The sequence below is a fragment of the Chroicocephalus ridibundus genome, chromosome 1 (genome assembly GCF_963924245.1).
Source record: "Chroicocephalus ridibundus chromosome 1, bChrRid1.1, whole genome shotgun sequence".
In the NCBI taxonomy this organism is placed as follows: Eukaryota; Metazoa; Chordata; class Aves; order Charadriiformes; family Laridae; genus Chroicocephalus; species Chroicocephalus ridibundus.
This window is the reverse complement of record NC_086284.1, coordinates 80,351,198-80,368,347: the sequence shown is the minus strand read 5'-3', so window position 1 is coordinate 80,368,347 and position 17,150 is coordinate 80,351,198. Positions and strand designations below refer to the sequence as shown.

At 35.2% G+C, this 17,150-nt stretch overlaps 1 protein-coding gene across 5 annotated transcripts in view; it reads left to right on the top strand.

Moving 5' to 3' along the window:
- Nucleotides 1-17,150, top strand: part of NLGN4X (neuroligin 4 X-linked) — a 189,334-nt gene that overhangs the window by 54,330 nt on the left and 117,854 nt on the right. For all 5 annotated transcript variants that reach the window (XM_063341143.1, XM_063341113.1, XM_063341137.1 and 2 more), the window contains exon 3: nt 1,190-2,034. In XM_063341143.1, the coding sequence (XP_063197213.1) occupies nt 1,563-2,034 (472 nt within the window). In that variant the 5' untranslated portion in view covers nt 1,190-1,562. The remainder of the gene's footprint in view (nt 1-1,189; nt 2,035-17,150) is intronic.

Below are 17,150 nucleotides of genomic sequence, written 5' to 3'. Positions count from 1 at the left end.
TTACTGATTCATCCTTCAGAAATTATGCTTAGATTGCAAGTCCTTCAGAGGCAGCATCTGAGCCTATTATCTACCAGTGAAAATGTCCATATAAATTTTGGTTCACCACAGATAATATGTATCTGATATTTTTCTGACCTCTGGTGTTCAGGTGTTTCAAAAAGTTTGTGGTACGAGTGCTGAGATTAAGTCATTGAAGAATTCCAGTGGTTTTGAAAGAACAAAATATCTTTCTTTCGAATACTTTTCTTGTCTAAAAGAATCAGCATAGGTGTCTCCTGTGGTTATTTTGGTGTTTTTTGGTGGGTTTTTTTGATGGTTTGTTTTGGTTGGGGTTATTTGTAATTTGAATTTATTTATACTACTTGTAATGGTTGCACATATATATGACTTGTATTTCATTAAATAGTAACAGAATTATTGTATGCATTGCCTTCTGTCTATAAATTAAAAGTAGGAGCATGCAAGAAGGTAACGTTGCATAGTTGTAACACTATGTAGATCAAAATCTGACTTTTGAGAGAGTGTATCATGTTTTTTTTTTTCTTTTAATTTTCCATTGCTTCTGTTTGTCAGACATAGAATGAAGAAAACAGATATGAAAACTAATAACTTTGTATCTAATTTTGACTAACTTCTCACACTTGATTTGAACTAATGTGATGCTATTACATTAACTGGAATTTCTGAATTAGATGGAGGTAGATTAGGTTGTCATACAGAAGAGTAAGCATACCTGTGAAAAATACTGTATAGAAGTCATATCACAACAAAGAGAGATTATCCCATGCGGCAAAACATTTAATGAATGTTTCCTATGGGAATGGAAATATGCTTAAGAAGGAGAGGCTGTTTATTTGGGGAAGAAAATTCCCTGGAGCAGCACTTAAATATGATAGTTTCCTGAAAGCAGCAATTTAGGCTGTGGTTTGGAAGCATATACAGAAGCAGAAATATTTGGTTTGCGGTATAACCTCTGACAAGCTTGTGGCTTCAGATCTCTGCTCTCTTACCTTATGTCTTTGGAAACATAACTAACCATGGTGTCTGAAGTTATAAAACATTTGTGGGTCTTCTTTGGCTTGTTGTTTTTTTTTGTTTTGTTTTGTTTTGGTTTTGGATTTTTTTAGATTTATGCCAATATGAATGTGTCTGTTGATTTGAATTGCTTGTTTTCTCTCGGCCACAGGCTGACTGAGTGGGCTGGACTTCACTGGAAGGAGCCATTTCACTGGGAAAGTGGAATAACTGCGGATCTGTCCCCACACTATTTGCTGGGAAGTGCTGTGCATTGCCAGGATTAAGCCAACGCTGAAATCTGGGATGGGCCTTAGGGGCAAACACTGCCTTGTTTCTTCTGACATTGGGATTTGTCTACGGCCAGTCAGCTGAGGCACCTACCACACATCAGCTTTTGGTTTTTCGCTGCCTGAACAAGGTTACGTTTCCCTCACTTCATCTCTCTTTGACTACTTTTTTACTTTACTAGTTTTTGTTTTCCTTGACTTATTAATTTTCTCCTGGCTGTGGAAAAAAGAGCCCTGCTGATGTTGATTTAAATAATGTCGAAACCAATGGGACTCCTATGGCTGCCTTTGATCTTCACCCCAGTGTGTGTCATGTTGAATTCTAACTTCCTCCTGTGGATAACTGCACTGGCTATAAGATTTACTCTCATCGATGGCCAAGCACAATATCCAGTTGTTACCACAAATTATGGCAAAATACGTGGCTTAAGAACACCTTTGCCTAATGAGATCCTTGGTCCAGTGGAGCAGTACCTGGGTGTTCCTTATGCCTCTCCTCCAACTGGAGAAAGGCGATTTCAGCCCCCAGAGCCACCGTCTTCTTGGACGGGTGTCCGCAACGCCACACAGTTTGCCGCCGTCTGCCCGCAGTACCTGGATGAGAGGTCACTGCTCAACGACATGCTGCCAGTCTGGTTTACAGCCAATCTGGATACTGTGGTGACATATGTTCAAGATCAAAATGAAGACTGTCTGTATTTGAATATCTATGTGCCCACAGAGGATGGTAAGTACTCTTAAGGACCACACTGCAGTGTACTCACCAGTTCTGCACAGGAGTAGTAGCCAGGTCTTTAAAGCAACTTGCTCAGTTTCCTCCAGGTTTTATCTTTGGAAACGGATCGTGCCTCTGAACACACATTATAAGTAGTACTTTGTAGATTGAACACGCTTGCATGAATTCTCTCTCATGTTTCAGTGTAACACCAAACCACAATTTTCTTTGCAGGCAGTGGCCAAGGTGTGTAAGCCAATCTTAAGTTTTTATCTGAACTACAGCTGAGCATCATTCACAAGAGAGGAGAGGGGAAATAAAGATTAACCGGAAGCCACACATTTATTTTCCCATGCATGAATGGTACAAATACTGCCACATACTAGTTTTTAAAGGAACATTTCCCCAATTATTTTTTTCTTTAGTTTTATTATAATACCTCTGAGCCTGCTGCTAACTGTGCTTGATTTTCATAGAGAATGGAAAATTGTTATGGAAGTTCAGTCTGCATTTTTTTCCCAGGCTTTTTACCTATGAAACTTTGCAGTCCAAGTTATTTTTCTTCATTTGCTAAATTTAAAATGATTTTAAACATGACTTTATCACACAGAGCTGAACAGGTGGCCTTAAACTTTCATCTGTTTTCTGCAACCCTTTCTCAAGAGAGCTACTTTAAATTACCTTCTATAAACAAAAAGGATGAACACAATTGGTAGCACACAACTCCGAACATTTTCATGACCTCAGTCTTAAAGATTCTAGCTTTCTGGCATGCTGAGTGTATCTTTTTTTGTTCTCAATGGTATTGCTTCCTACAGACAAGAAGACCTGTTTTCATCAGGCCCCAAATGAGTTAAGTTTATTCTCTATCACAAGGAAATAAAAAATTCTACTGGCAATTATATTTAATATTCTGCTAAAAGCCAGTTCTTTCAACCACTTAGAATGTAGTTACCGATGCATAACGTGACGGATTTCTCCCAGATATGCAAATCCCTTCGCTTAAGCTGAGGGTTTGATTTGCATAACCAAGGCATTGTTATTTCTCAGTAACCATACTCTAAATATGCAAATTTTGTACTTTGATTATTATAATCCTTCTGCCTTGATTGGCTTCTTTACTCAGAATTTCCAAGCTGTTTGCCAGCAATAAACATACCACCTTCTTTTCCTGTTCTCATCAGCTGAAGCAAAAACTTGAAAGCTAAAAATAAAGGGGTAAGGTTTGGGAATACTGGGAGCTTTGCAAACATAAATACTACCAAGCTGCTTAAGTAAAAAGAAAAGCTGTGCATATGGGGGCTCTGTGTGCTCGCATGCGTGTGTGTGTGTGTGTGTGTGTGTGTGTGTGTGCGCGTGCATGCGTGTGTGCGTGCACATGCACGTAAATGAAGGAGCGGATCTTTCCGCTCAGTTCTTTCCCTCTTCCAGACTCATTGCACTGCATCTCACTCCTTGGATAATAACATAGATATTTTTTTCCCAAATTTGTTTATGTTCTGGATTTTATCCTGCAGCTTTTAATTAGTCACTAGGGTAAACTTGCCCTAAGAAAGCATTTCAGGTTAAGATTTTATTTGTTCTCACTGAAGGAATATCAGTTCTGCTAAGTCAGTCTTATTTTAATGCCCAGTGTTGATAAATTCATATATTCCTCCAATTTAGTAATAGGAAGTTTCATCCATCAATTAAGGAAGACAGGAGATTAGACATGAAAAAATATATACAAATGTATAGGAAAAGAATATTTGTTATCAAATGGATAATAATAAAATACCGTGTGATGAATGACTAATAACCTGCAAAATTCCTCATCTTGCATGTAATAGCTAATGGCATTTACTGTTAGATTAAAAATAGAAAATACTGATAAATTTAATTTTACCTGTTGTAGACCTTTTTGTCCACTTAATTCTGCAAAAAGTGTATCTTACTCTTCCTCCTGGTTTTAGATTACTTTTTTTACACTAAACAGTTTGTAAATGGAATCTATTTTCTTTTACATATCCTCTTCAAAATATAAACCCATGCATAAAAGAGTATGTAGCTGAATAATGAGAGACAAGGTTTGGTGTCAGTGATGAGCTGAAGGCAAGATTGTTCCCTTACAATATGACAAGCATTTTTAATAGGTTCTAAGGGGGAATGAGAAACTTAAAAATGAATCAATGCAGTACATGATGTTTTAATTGTATGCTGTATATCTCATCACTAGTTAAATATAACTTAGTGTGGCTTTTTTTTGTGAGGAAAGTATGCAACCTTCTGCTCATAAAGATGGTTAAAGAGAACTGACCTACAAATCACATGTCCTAAGAGTTAGTGTGTTTCCAAATCATACTAAACATAAATAGCCTTAAATAGTAGTCCATACAATCTGATTAAAGACATTATGTTTCATTATATGAGTCTTAGTTGGCAAAAATAAGCTACGTTGTTATGGAGACGAACCGTGAAATTAGTTTTTGAAGCAAGATCTCAGAGTGAGTTACTTTGAGTTAAATTCACATTTTCAGTTCTTTCTCAAGTACATATTTATTTAAAAGAGCTTTGAAACTGTTTTGTGTCTGGAAAAAATGTGCACGGAATCATCCAAACCTAATTAATGTTCTGACTATGAAACTTAATCTGAATCATTTTATGCCTTTTTTTTTTTTTTTTTAAACTTTGGTGAAATGAATTGATGAACAACTCTAGTGAAATAACTGTTCACATGCAGTGCTTACATCAAACCAATTTTAGAGAATAACTAATCAAAATGCAATTCATGTTTGGGGTTTTTTATTTTGTTGTGGGTTTTTGTTTTGTTTTGGTTTGGTTTTTTTTTTCTACTATATAGCATGATCTGTTTCTTATCACTTGCATGGGTTGGTCAAAGGCAACCAAATTTTGATGATGTACATTGAATAAAGAATTGAATAATAAATGCACACATGCATTCATCTGATTTCAGAATTGCTTCACTGGAGTTCTGCCGGTATAAACTAATGGAAATAAGAGTGGAATACAGTCACTTTAACTGGGTAGATAAGATTAGTTATTTAAAATAAAAAAGTTTGAAGTGTTGCTGCTTTTGTCTGAAGAAGTACACTGAAATTAAATATCATGAAATTACATAGTTCCTTAGTTGGAGCGTCTAAGTAAAGAAATTAAATGCCCCGTTACACAGTTTGTAACCGTATTAATCATAGTGTTTCTTTTGACCCATAAGATTCTGGATTTGTAAATGTAAATGGATTTTGTAAATGTAAAATAGCAGCAGAATCCTGACAGAATTTTCCATGTTAAAAATATTCTTGCAAAGCAAAAAGTATCTTTGAGTTTAGGAGCCTTTTTTTTTTTTATTTTAGGTGAAAATATTATTTGTGATAGAAAGCAAAATACATACCTAACAGAATATTTCTGCAACTCCGTCCACGTGGATTTTTATTCTTTTGCTGTTGATCACTGGACAAATGGTTTCTACTGACACTTTCCTTAGAGTAACACTTATGTTTAAGAGAATCTAGGGTAACTGGAGAATTTCAATATTTGTTTTCCTTTTTCCTTTGGAAGGGAAAGAATTGCAACCACTAAAATCCATTGAGGGTTTTTTTTGTGGTCATAAGAAGTGTAAATAATAATGCAGTTATTTTAAAGATACAAAGTACAAGCAATAAAGATAAAATTTAGCAAACTTTTTATTTTATGTCAAACCTATAATCATAAGAAATTACTCAGATCTGAAACAAAATATTTATAGTAAAATTATCATTTTATCCAAATTGCTTTCTAAACATTTGGCTTGATCTTCAGAATCACTTGTGTGGGTATATATTGTCTTGTCTGCTTTTCCAGTTACTGTAAACTGTAATTTTCCACAAGAATACTTGAATGTCAGTTTCGAGGAGGTCATCTAGGGAAATGATATTGAGGACAGTCTGTTTATTATAACTTCAGTCTGAAAATGGATTTATCTACAGTGGAAATGCTAGATTGAAGAGGACACAGACTGTTAATCGGCTGTTCTTAATCCCTGGCCTTTATCGTTTGAATCTGTGGATGCTGAAGGAGATTGCTAACTCCTATCATAACTGGGAAAAAAAATATAATAAAAAACAAACAGAAAAGACCATTAAGTTGGATTTCTTTCATGATAAACTTCAAAACTGTATTAATAGCAAGGCAAGATAAAGCAAGCAAACAACAGCAAAAAAAAACCACACCATGAACAAATCTTTTTTTGTTTGTTTAAAACCTGCTCTGTTCAGATCAAAACAGAAAGTAAAATAAAAAAGATGACTTTTTGTTGTCTTTGCATGATCAATAGTAAGCATATACACTTGACTTATTTTGGAGTATGGATAAAGGGTACATTTTACACAAGTGGGTACCTACTCAACCACTAGATATCAGTTAGGGATTAACTAACGAAGTTTTTAGCATCTTCAGAGGTTTGCTCACTAAAAATGCTCTGTGACCTCTTGTGTCATTTACATCACAATAAATACAGCTGATGTGACAACCAAAGGTGGTAGGCTGTAAAACTTACTAAGGCTGAACAGGTAGGTCATAATTTTTTCATTAGATTAGGGAAACTGAGAACATTGTCCAGCATTTGTGGTATATTTAACTGTGGGCTACCAGGAAGACAAAAGTCTTGGGCAAGAGCAAAGAGATTCAACAGTGTTTATTCTTGGGGCAGTGATGAGAAAGAGAGGTAACCTTATCTTTAGATTCTGTGTCTATTTGACTAAGAAATGAAGAAATGAAAAACTTGAACAAAGCTGATAAAGAAGATGTGCCTTAGGTGATTTCTATGGCTTGCATACTGTGCCACTTTTTCAGATTAGTCAAATATCTGCTTAGGATATAACTCCGTGTTTGCAGCTTTCTCTTTGACATGGCTGTTGAATTGCAGCGTCTGTTTAACTTGAAAAAAGTCTTTTCATCAAAATTATACTGATAAAACTTAACTGATAATTTTATTTTTTTTTTTGGGGGGGGGAGAAAAAGATAGTAGAAAGGTGAGTGCCATCTTTACAATTATTTGATGGCATGGAATTAAAAATATGTAAGCTATTCAATGGATTCTTTATTATTATGAGAAATAAGGGTCCATACATCAAAATAGTGACATAGTGTACAAGATAAGTACAATATTGTACAAAATTATTTTTGTTGAATTATTAGTGGGTGATAATAGTAATAGTAACTTTTATTTTCCAAATAAACTGAAATTCTGTACAGTCAATTCTCCTAAGCTGTATATAGTTTCAAGTGTCAGTAGATGCATATCTCGTATTTATCAGGTAATCTCAAAATTGCAATTGTTCTACCATTTCTTCACTGCTTTTGTAAATTTAAGTAGCTACTTAAGAAATCAAATCCAGGATTTATATATATAGTTTCAAGAAAATAAGAATCCAGTATCTCTTGTTTACATATTTATAGTGCTGATTCTTCCTCAAAATCCTTATTATGTGTTTCTTAAAGTCAATTACAATATGTGTAATAGGTATAGAAACATAGAGTTTTACTTCTGTCTTCTGAAGTATTTTTAAAAGCAAATTAATTAAATTTAGTTATATTTTTTAAAAAAATATTTTAAATCTGTTTTAAAAAAACATTTAGGAGTGGGGTTTTTTTAATAGATGATAATGTTTGAACAGTTTCATATCACAAGTAATGTTTTTCTGAGACAAAACAGAAAATAACAAGAGTTTGTTCTCAGTTTCAAGATTGTCACAGTTTTTGTCAACGACTGGTTTATTTTTAACCTCCACCCTTTCAGTCAATTCTTTGTTTTCTTTGGAAAAATAAAAATTCATTATTAAATTTCTCTTGTTGTTTAAATGCGTTTCAGCTTATACTGTACAAAAATTATACACAATGAGACATATCCTTTTGTAAAAAGCTTGTATTGCTTTCCAAAGTGAAAGGGATTAATAGTACATAACAATTACAATATGAAATGATAACATTGGAATTATTGTTTATAATCCCAGTTGAACATAAACATAAGATTTTTAGCATCAGAGACAAAATCGCTCTCCATTGTGAAAGGTAAACTCCCCACTGTGTCAGAGCACCTCAAGCCAATTCTTTCACTGTTGGGGTCCAATATATCCCCTCCTCCTAATCTAGAAACATTGCAGCATCTGTGAGAAAGAAGAAGGCATATGTCTGACTATCCTCTGCCTACCAGGATAAAGCTGTGGATAATCCAGGCCCTTATTTCACATTCTTGCTTTTAACAGTCACAAATACCTTCTGACACCAAAGCACAGGACTCTAATCTAGATGAAATAAAGTTCTTAAATCCTTAGAGCTAAATTCAGATTTAGTTGCTGATTTCAAAATGCTGCTCTTCCCTCCGGGAGTTGCCTATTCCACAGGCACTTTACAGGATTGCACCCAAACGGCCTTTTCAGGAATTTCTATGCAGTGGAGCCTAGGAAGAAGACTCAGCATTCAATATGACATTATCTAATCTGAATAGGATTTTTGGCACAGATTTCCTAGAGTCTCATCATTGAAAAACCTGCTAGAAGAGGGGGAGAATGTTCTTTAAAACAATTAATTAATGTTTCTTCCTCAAAGACAAATTTTATCATCCTTTTCGTCAAAGAACAATGCCTTTGGAGTTGCAGAGGCTGTGCCATTTGGCTCAGTGACACAAAAGAAACAGTCTTTAGTCATGTGGGTCATGAGACAGATCAGATACGCAATTTTACTTCATTCTGCCCTGCTTGTCTCTTCAGGGTGTTTTTGGGGGTTTTTTGGTGTGTTTTGGTTTTTGGTGCTTTTTTGGTGTTTTTTGTTTGTTTGTTTGTTTGTTTTTAAATGTAGTTTTCCTCTGCACTCCTGTAAATCATGTCTTTGCATGCTACTGCTTTGTACTATGTGTCGTCTTGCTTTCTGACAAAACACAAATCAACATGACACTTAGTAGCACTGATGCAATGTCTCTGTCCTAGGGCAGCACGGTGGGTCCTTGGCAGACTTCTGAGTAGCGAATAATGTGGAATCTGCTTAGATCTCAGCAGCGTCATTGCTGTACCATTTTTATCAGCTTTGATTTCCTATTAAGGCTTTGTGATCTCATTGATCTTCCTTCATGTATTTTTTGCAAAGCTCAGAAAGTTTTGGAAGTTAACTGTATATTTTCTTTCAAATTTGGTTCAGTTTCCCTCACTTAGTACATTAATCGCAGCTTCAGACAAAACCGCCACTTGCTGAGTAGCTCAACTAACTCACAAGGCTCATAAATCAGTCCACATCTGTGGAAATACTTAAAGGAATTGTTCCCACATCAATGTGATAGTCATCGGTAGTGTATGAATCAGGCAAATTTGCAATTTTGTTCTAGAAATGTTTAGGTATTTACAAAATAAATTAACAAAAATTTGAAATAAAGCAAATGCTCATCATTTGCTCCTCAGAATTCCTGAAAAAATTGTTCGCAACTGAAATGAAGACAGAAATTTCTTCTGAACATAATAGCTTTTTGCACAGTACTTTGGTTTGTCATCCTTTTTAAAGTGAAAGAATATCTCCAGCATTCAAATCTTTACATCAGTGCTTCTTGCTTATGATGCCAGATAAAATTCTCAGAATGGCATATAATCGATTACATATGCTCACATTTTGTGGTAGTATTAGTTGAATGTATTAGTTGTTATCCAAATAGAAAAAAGAATTAAAAAAGAGAATGTTAATGATAGCATATTTCATTTGTGTTTGTGATATTATCATCATCTGAAGGAATATGAACGAACTTATATTGTTAGGGTTCAGGGCTTTTTTAATCTGGACGTTGCTCCTGGTACCCAAAGAGACAAAAAATAAGAAATAATTATTACAAAACCGTAAAATGAACTAATGCTTACAGCTATCTGGTGCTGATGTGTTAAAAATCCATTACAGAAATGTTGTAATAAAAGGAAAATTTGTCTTTTACAGTTCTTGCTGTAGGCAAACTTATAGTGAAGAATAAATTTACTTGCAATGTTAAGCCAAATTTCTACTCTCTATATAGGGAATTTTAGTCACAAATAGTATTTCTGGTGCCTCATTCCAAAATGCTTATTATTGCTGGGTTGGTGTTAAATGGGTTTTTAATTGACAGGGTGTGACATATTTAATCTAATGGAGAGAAATTACTTTGTGCTGACTCAAATGACTATCCGATTAATCACTGGTAATGTTTACAAGTAATCATAGCTGGAAATCATGGATACATTGTCAGATTTAGTAAATATGCAGTAGGACAAATGAAAACCCAGTCCAAATATATGCATTTCAACCTCTTACAAATAAATTAGAATCAAATTATCTTTTATGTGGTATTTTTAGTGTGGTTAGGAAATTTCAAATAATAATTCTGCATTTGTAACACTGCCCCAATAGACATGCCTTCGCTTGCTCTTCATGCTTTATTCAGCCAGAAGAGGGAGCACAAGTTACCAGCAAACTAATTTTTTCTATCTCTCGACATCATTGAGAGCGCCGCAAATGATGCTGGTGAATACAGTAGTAAAACATACAAACAGGAGCTGGTTTATGCCCTTTAAACAGATAGGAAAGGATCCTACCTATCTTTCCCAAGCTGAAAATTAATAACATTTCAAGTTTTGGTTCTATTTTTGTGGGTTGAGGAATTTTTATATGGAATAAAACCTAACCAAGCAAAATATGCACTTACACTGGCAAACTTACATGAAACTAAATTATTATAGAATAATAAAGGTTTAGATGAGAAGCATAGTGAGAATGCCCCAATTTGTAAATGAGTAACAAATAATAATACCTGGTTTGAAATTCTTGCAAGGCATTTGGTGGCAGAATTGATTCCAAAGTAGAGAATCTGATCCGTTCAGTTACGGCGAGTTAGTGGAAACATTCCTACATAAAAAGGAATAATTTTTTTCTTCTAATTTATAACCTCAACTTAGACAGAGGCAGATTTTTTTTTCAATTACGCCATTGACTGTCCATTTTCTGTATTACAGTTAAACAGCTGAATCATGGAAAATGCCAAATGCATTTTGCATGCTCTTATTTCACTGAGAAAAAAGTTAAGCATACTGAAGTTTCATCCTCACTGACAGTACAGAGTTTTTGTTATCATCACATTGGAACTAACAGTACAACTCAACTATATTAAGTCAACCAAAATGCCAAATTAATCAAATTTTGGAGGGTCTCCCCTCCAAAATATCTTGCTTGCAGGCATAACCTATCTGATTCAAAAGGACTAGTATGTTTGTGATCTTGCTGCTTTGAGATCCTCTTATCATCAGGACTCACTGTACTTAAACAATAGACCTTGTGCTGCCTTCAGGGAATAGGTGCAATAGGCTGAGTTGCAATTGATGACTAGGGTGGGGCCTTGGGAGTCGGATCAAATCAGATGTTTACGGTGATAGTGTGTAAAACCATCCGTATGGAATAAATGCTATGATTTGTCACTAACAATTACCTCAAAATGTATTTAAGTCAAAAAAATGACACAGACATTGTACAGAAGAGAGCAGCATAGTATGACAGTCTCTCAGTGCGAATATTTTAATGAAAACAGGTTGAAGAAAGAACTGAATACAAATAAATGCAGTAAGGTGAATTTAAAAAATGGGAAAAGTTTCTAAAAACCACACTGCATCATTTATTCTTTATTTGCATTATCAAAGGATTATCTATAAAATCTTCAGTATTATTCCTGGAACTAAACCATAGTACATGGATCAATAGGTAAACTTTTATTCTTAACTGTAGCCATTTTCATAACAAACCGCTGAGGGATGTTCCAGCCATATTTCTTTTCTCTTTATTCAGTATTACTATTCCTTGCAACTGCTTGTTGCCACTGGCTTTTGTCACTGTCTCTTTGCGCACATTATAAGTGAGTACCTTTGCTCACTTGAAAAGTGTATACCATAAAATAGTTGGAGCCTCTGTTTCTATTTCCACAAAAGGTGTTATCCCGATATCCTTATATTATTTATTTTTTTTTTTTTAACCAAAGTTACACACAAGAAGTAGCAAAAGGTGAGGAAACATCAACTACTGCTCTCAAATAAATTTTGGAAGGGAGACAGCTATCAGATATGTGGACCAGAAAATTAGCTGTGCAGTGGGTGTGAACGGATCAGGTGAAGAGAGAAAGCCTGTTTCTCTCTCATGTCTTAGCCCTTGTGTATGAAATTCCTTCAGTGGGCCGCTCAGATATGCCTGGCAAGCATAGCTAGTGTAGGGTAGTACATGAGGATCCTAATGTACTCTACGGTGGTACATTAGGGTTTTCTTTAATTTGGTTGTTGCTGTTTGTTGTTGTTTTCATTTTTCATTTTTAGCTGAACAGCTCTTGCTTGCATTTTGGGTGCCATCATGAAATGCTCATCCCACACCCCATTGTATAAATATGCCCAGCAAGTATTTGGGATAGCAAGACTCAAGAGAGGGGATAACGTTCACTTATTGAAAGTGTCCATTCTCTAAATGCATATAGTGGCCTAAATGGCTGAGCATCTAGGGAGCCAGTGAAAAAAATTTTTTCATCTTTTAGCACCTTTGAAAGTGTGGCCTGTAATACTGAAGATAATTTTCTATTATTCTTAAATAATTGAAGTACTTAGTAAACAATGATAAGTTTAGAAGGTACAAGCATGTATCAGGTTTTAAAAATATTATGAAATTAATAGTTTAAGCCATTTTGTGAGTGCTGCTTCTGGATGTGTTATTTCTTAATATTGTATCAAACTTCTAAATGCATGCTATTTTACCATGCTTGTTCTGCATATCTAATACAGTAAACCAGGATGGCTTAGTGTTGGGATTATTAACTGACTTCTTTCAAAATCCAAATTAATAGCTTTTGGATTTGCTTGTCTGTATTAGTTTTTTTTCTCTTGTGATCTTTTTCCTGCTTTGCCTCAACAGAAATGATAAGGTAGTCACCGTTATTTCCTAAAACCTGTTGATAAAACAGTTATTTCTCCATTATAAGTGGAGCTAGTTTAAAGTGTGTTTGTTTTCATGAGGTACATAGTGAACATGGAACATGTTGTTTTACCACAAATAACCTTTTTGTTTTGTTTTGTTTTGTAACTTTTCTGTTTCTTTTGTGGGCATTAGTTGGAACCACAAATGCCTAATAATTTACCTTCCAGTTTCTCAACTTCTTGTACAGATTTTTTACAGATTTCTTGTTTAATACAGAGATGTGAAGCAAAATTGCTTGGGTTTTTGTTCCTTTTTTTTTTTTTTTTTGATCTACCAAAAGAATTGTATTGCTTAGGTCCTTTGGGACTGAAGTGGTCTGAGGGCATTTCTAACAGAAAGAGACTATCTGCTGCTGTTGTGCTATGGTTGTCCATTTAGAAAATGAGGATCGTATTGATTTTCTCTGTTTGTGGTTAGAAACAACTGCAAGAAGGAAATGCCTCTGGGTGACAAGAGGCTGAAGTTACTTCCTATATACTTACAACCTAAAAGACTACATTCTTACTTTTATTTGTGTGCGTAATTTTTTTCTACTTATTCCCCTCTGTGACACATTTATTGGCAACACTTTGCATATCATTCCATTGTATTGTAACCTCTACGCAAAACTCTGGAAGGTCAAAAGGGCAATAGATTGTGGAGCCATTGTACCATGACGATTTTAAAGAATTCAGTAAAGAGGTTTAAAACTAGGGCATCTAAAAGATGATCTGACGTATTTACTGATTGAAGAGTGAAGCCTTGCTATCAAAGTTTACATTTAATTCTTTACTCTCAATCTCCAGAAAGCAGAGTCAGAAATGAGATGGCAGATATAATTCTTCCAAGAGATAGAAGACATACAGTAAATAAGACTTATGCCAGAAGAGGATCCTAAGGCATTCAAATACTGAAAGATGGGAAAACCTTTGTGGCCGGATAAGGCATATAAACTGCCAGTATAATGTATTTAAACTCAGAAGGAATCAGGTAAATTACTGATGAATGAAAAAAAGCTGTTACTAATATGTGACGCATAGGTTTCTCTCATAAAGCTTACCAAAAGCATGAAGTCAGAAATGGATTTTGGAAGAAAGTATGCTGTTTGCAGATGCAACGTAATAGCTTGGAATGGTTCTGTGAGTCCTTTAATTTTCTTCATTATCTCTCAACTAATAAAGAAATTACTCCTGAGTAAAATATAAAGTGTTTGCTCTAGCAGATCTGCCAGCTGGCTACGACCTAGTTGGCATAACCCTGGTAGATCATTTTGAAATGAATACTTCGTGTGACCTATAAACACGCTCCTGAGACTGGACCTAATGTGATATGTACTTGTACGCTGGGTGCAGCACTTTGGAACCACCAGATATGTTATTTATGCATGGACCTTGTTTAATGCCCTTTTCAGTCAGCTAAGACTGTAGTCCAAAGACCCTAACCCATGCTGACTATTTTCACTTTCTTCTGGCCGTTAAACAACCCTTACAGGGAGGAACCAACTACTTTTGGTTTTAGAGCTTAATTCTTCAAAGACACTGTATTCTTTTTGCACGCAACACACTTACTTTGTGTAGAACTAGAAAACAGTGGTTTTTTACCTAACCCAAGACGTCGTTATTACTAGAAAGTATCATACCTTTCCCTAGTTCCCACTTCCTTAGTACAGCATTTGATTGTATATGCCCTAGCTCACTTTGTCTGATCAGTTAGCTAACCATAGTTTGATTTCCAAGTCTGAATGGTTCCATGGTGGATTTTTCCCTCTTTACTGGTAGGCGCGTTGCTCTGTCTCCCCACAACTAAGAATGACTGAAAAGAGTTCAGACACAGTTGGGCTATTGCACTATAAGAGATAGCTACATGAGTTGACTACGTGCACATTTTTAATGTATTATAAATGCCTTGACTTTTAACCTATATGCAAAAAGCATTAATGAAGGATACTTAAACATTTTATCATATGTTTATTGTGAGTTTAAGGTACACATACTATGAACAGCCACAGTTTATCTAATGTGTTATAATGGTAATGATTCATACCCTGAGAATTTAAACATGTGTCAGCTCTAGTAATCAAGATGACATATGAATATGTAATTGGCAACTTTATCCTAGTCATATCTGAAGGTAATGGGTTCAGTTGAAACAGAGCAAAACAGCAAGGGCTAGCACCCTGTATGTTCATCAGCATAAAACAAGGGTGATTCCTCCCATCCTCATATGATGTATTAATTAAGTGAATTAACAAATTTTTCTGTTTTCTTGTCAGTAATAATAATTTGGTCATTTGGAAATCACAGATAGGTTGTACCTGTGATTTGCCATATTCTTTGTGGAAATTTTGAGACCAGCATTTCTTAGCAATTTTTTTAGCAACACAGAGAGTGACATACTTCTGCAGCCTCACTGCCACTCATATATAGCCTATGATAGTTACTGAAGCTTATGAAGAAATAGTTTTAAGAGCCTTATGTATTGTTTTCCAAAAATATGTTGGCTTGCCTATAGCCCAGAAAGTACATACACTCTAGTGGATTTTTCATGAACAATGAAAAAACACTAAACTATTTGCCTGATAATTACTGAAAATTACTTCCATATTTGATTGATATTTCCTGCAAAATTACCTGTATACTCTGGCAATTTACATTACACTTCAGTACTCCCTACTGTGTAAGAGCGTGGCATAGCTCTCAAATAAGAGAGCTAAGTACAAACTCTACACTTTTAATGAGAAGTTACACTTCGTAAGTAAAGTTGCTGGCCACAGAAATGAGTAAAGAAAACTAAAGTGTTCCTTTATTCTCTGAAGTGGTCTGTAAGGTCTTTAGCTTGAAGGAAATTAGATTAAGGAAGATGGTAGACCTCTCATTTCTCCCCTCAAAGGAGAACTTCTAGTGAGCACAGCCCTTAGGATTTTACAGGGGAGCTGTATGCTCTTTTGGATAACATATAAGCACTGTATTTGTTTTCTGAAGTTCAGCAGGCGATAGGTTGTATCTTGCCCAGCATGCTGTCAGAACACCCATTAAAGGAATATCTGATAGCAGCTGAGTCACTCAGTGTGCCCAAGTTAAAAACTCGGGCTTAACGGTGGAGAAAGTCGAGTACCTTTGGGGAGCAATACAAAGCTCTAGCAAATTGGGGAACTGTGAACAGTTAGCAAATGACCATGACAATACATTTCCCTAGTTTGGACCTCACTGAGCACGACTGACTGACTTGCTAGACAAGGCTGCTGAAGGAGGAAGCAACAGCAACCACCAAAAAAGGCAGTAATTATTACAGTCACTGGGAAGGCCTGGCCCAAATTCCTACCAACCAAAGAGTACACAGAGGGCATTATTCTTCCTTTCTGGTGAGACTGGGCCATGGCAAAGTAGGTCTGAAGTGGTAAAGAAAACCTGCATTTTTCCAGAAATAACAGTAAAGGTACCAAAGGATAAATGGTTAAAAAATGTTATGATGGGATACAGACATTCCATTATGACCTTTCCCACTGTTTTTCTTTTTTTTTTTTTTTTTTTTTTTCCCTAAATAGCAGAACATCTTCACTATTTCTTGGCTATGCTCCCTTTAGTATATCTATACTTCCTTTGCAAATAAGGTACATTTCTACAACAACCCCTTAGCTTTTTATTTTCTCCTTTTGGACTTCTATTCACAGGTCTGAATAGGCATGTTTGGTAGTTCTTTCATCTTTTAGTGTAGGCCAAAAGCCGTTCTTTGTTTAGTCACAGGTGTATTTGTGTTTTCTAGAAAAGTCCTAATGTATTGTATGATTGTGTTGAGATGTCTTCTCAGGGTTTTACCTGCACAGAGACTAGTTTTGGAGCCAGCTGTATGATAGGACAACATTGACTTGTAAAAAATGTGCGTCATACTTCAAAAGTTTAATTATCCTGCAATAAGTGGAAATGAGGTCCAGGCATATTTTTATATTAGGTTAAATGTATTAGTTTCAAGAAAAGGTAAAATGGGTTTTTACATAAACAAATTCTGAGTATCTAATATGTCCCAAGTGTGTATATATACATATGTGTGTTTGTATACACGCACACACACACATATAAATAAAATTTATTACTTTTGCTAGATTTATTCTTATCTAACCCATTCTTTAGTAATCTGAGACAAAATGTTTTAGTTGAAGGTGCGACCTG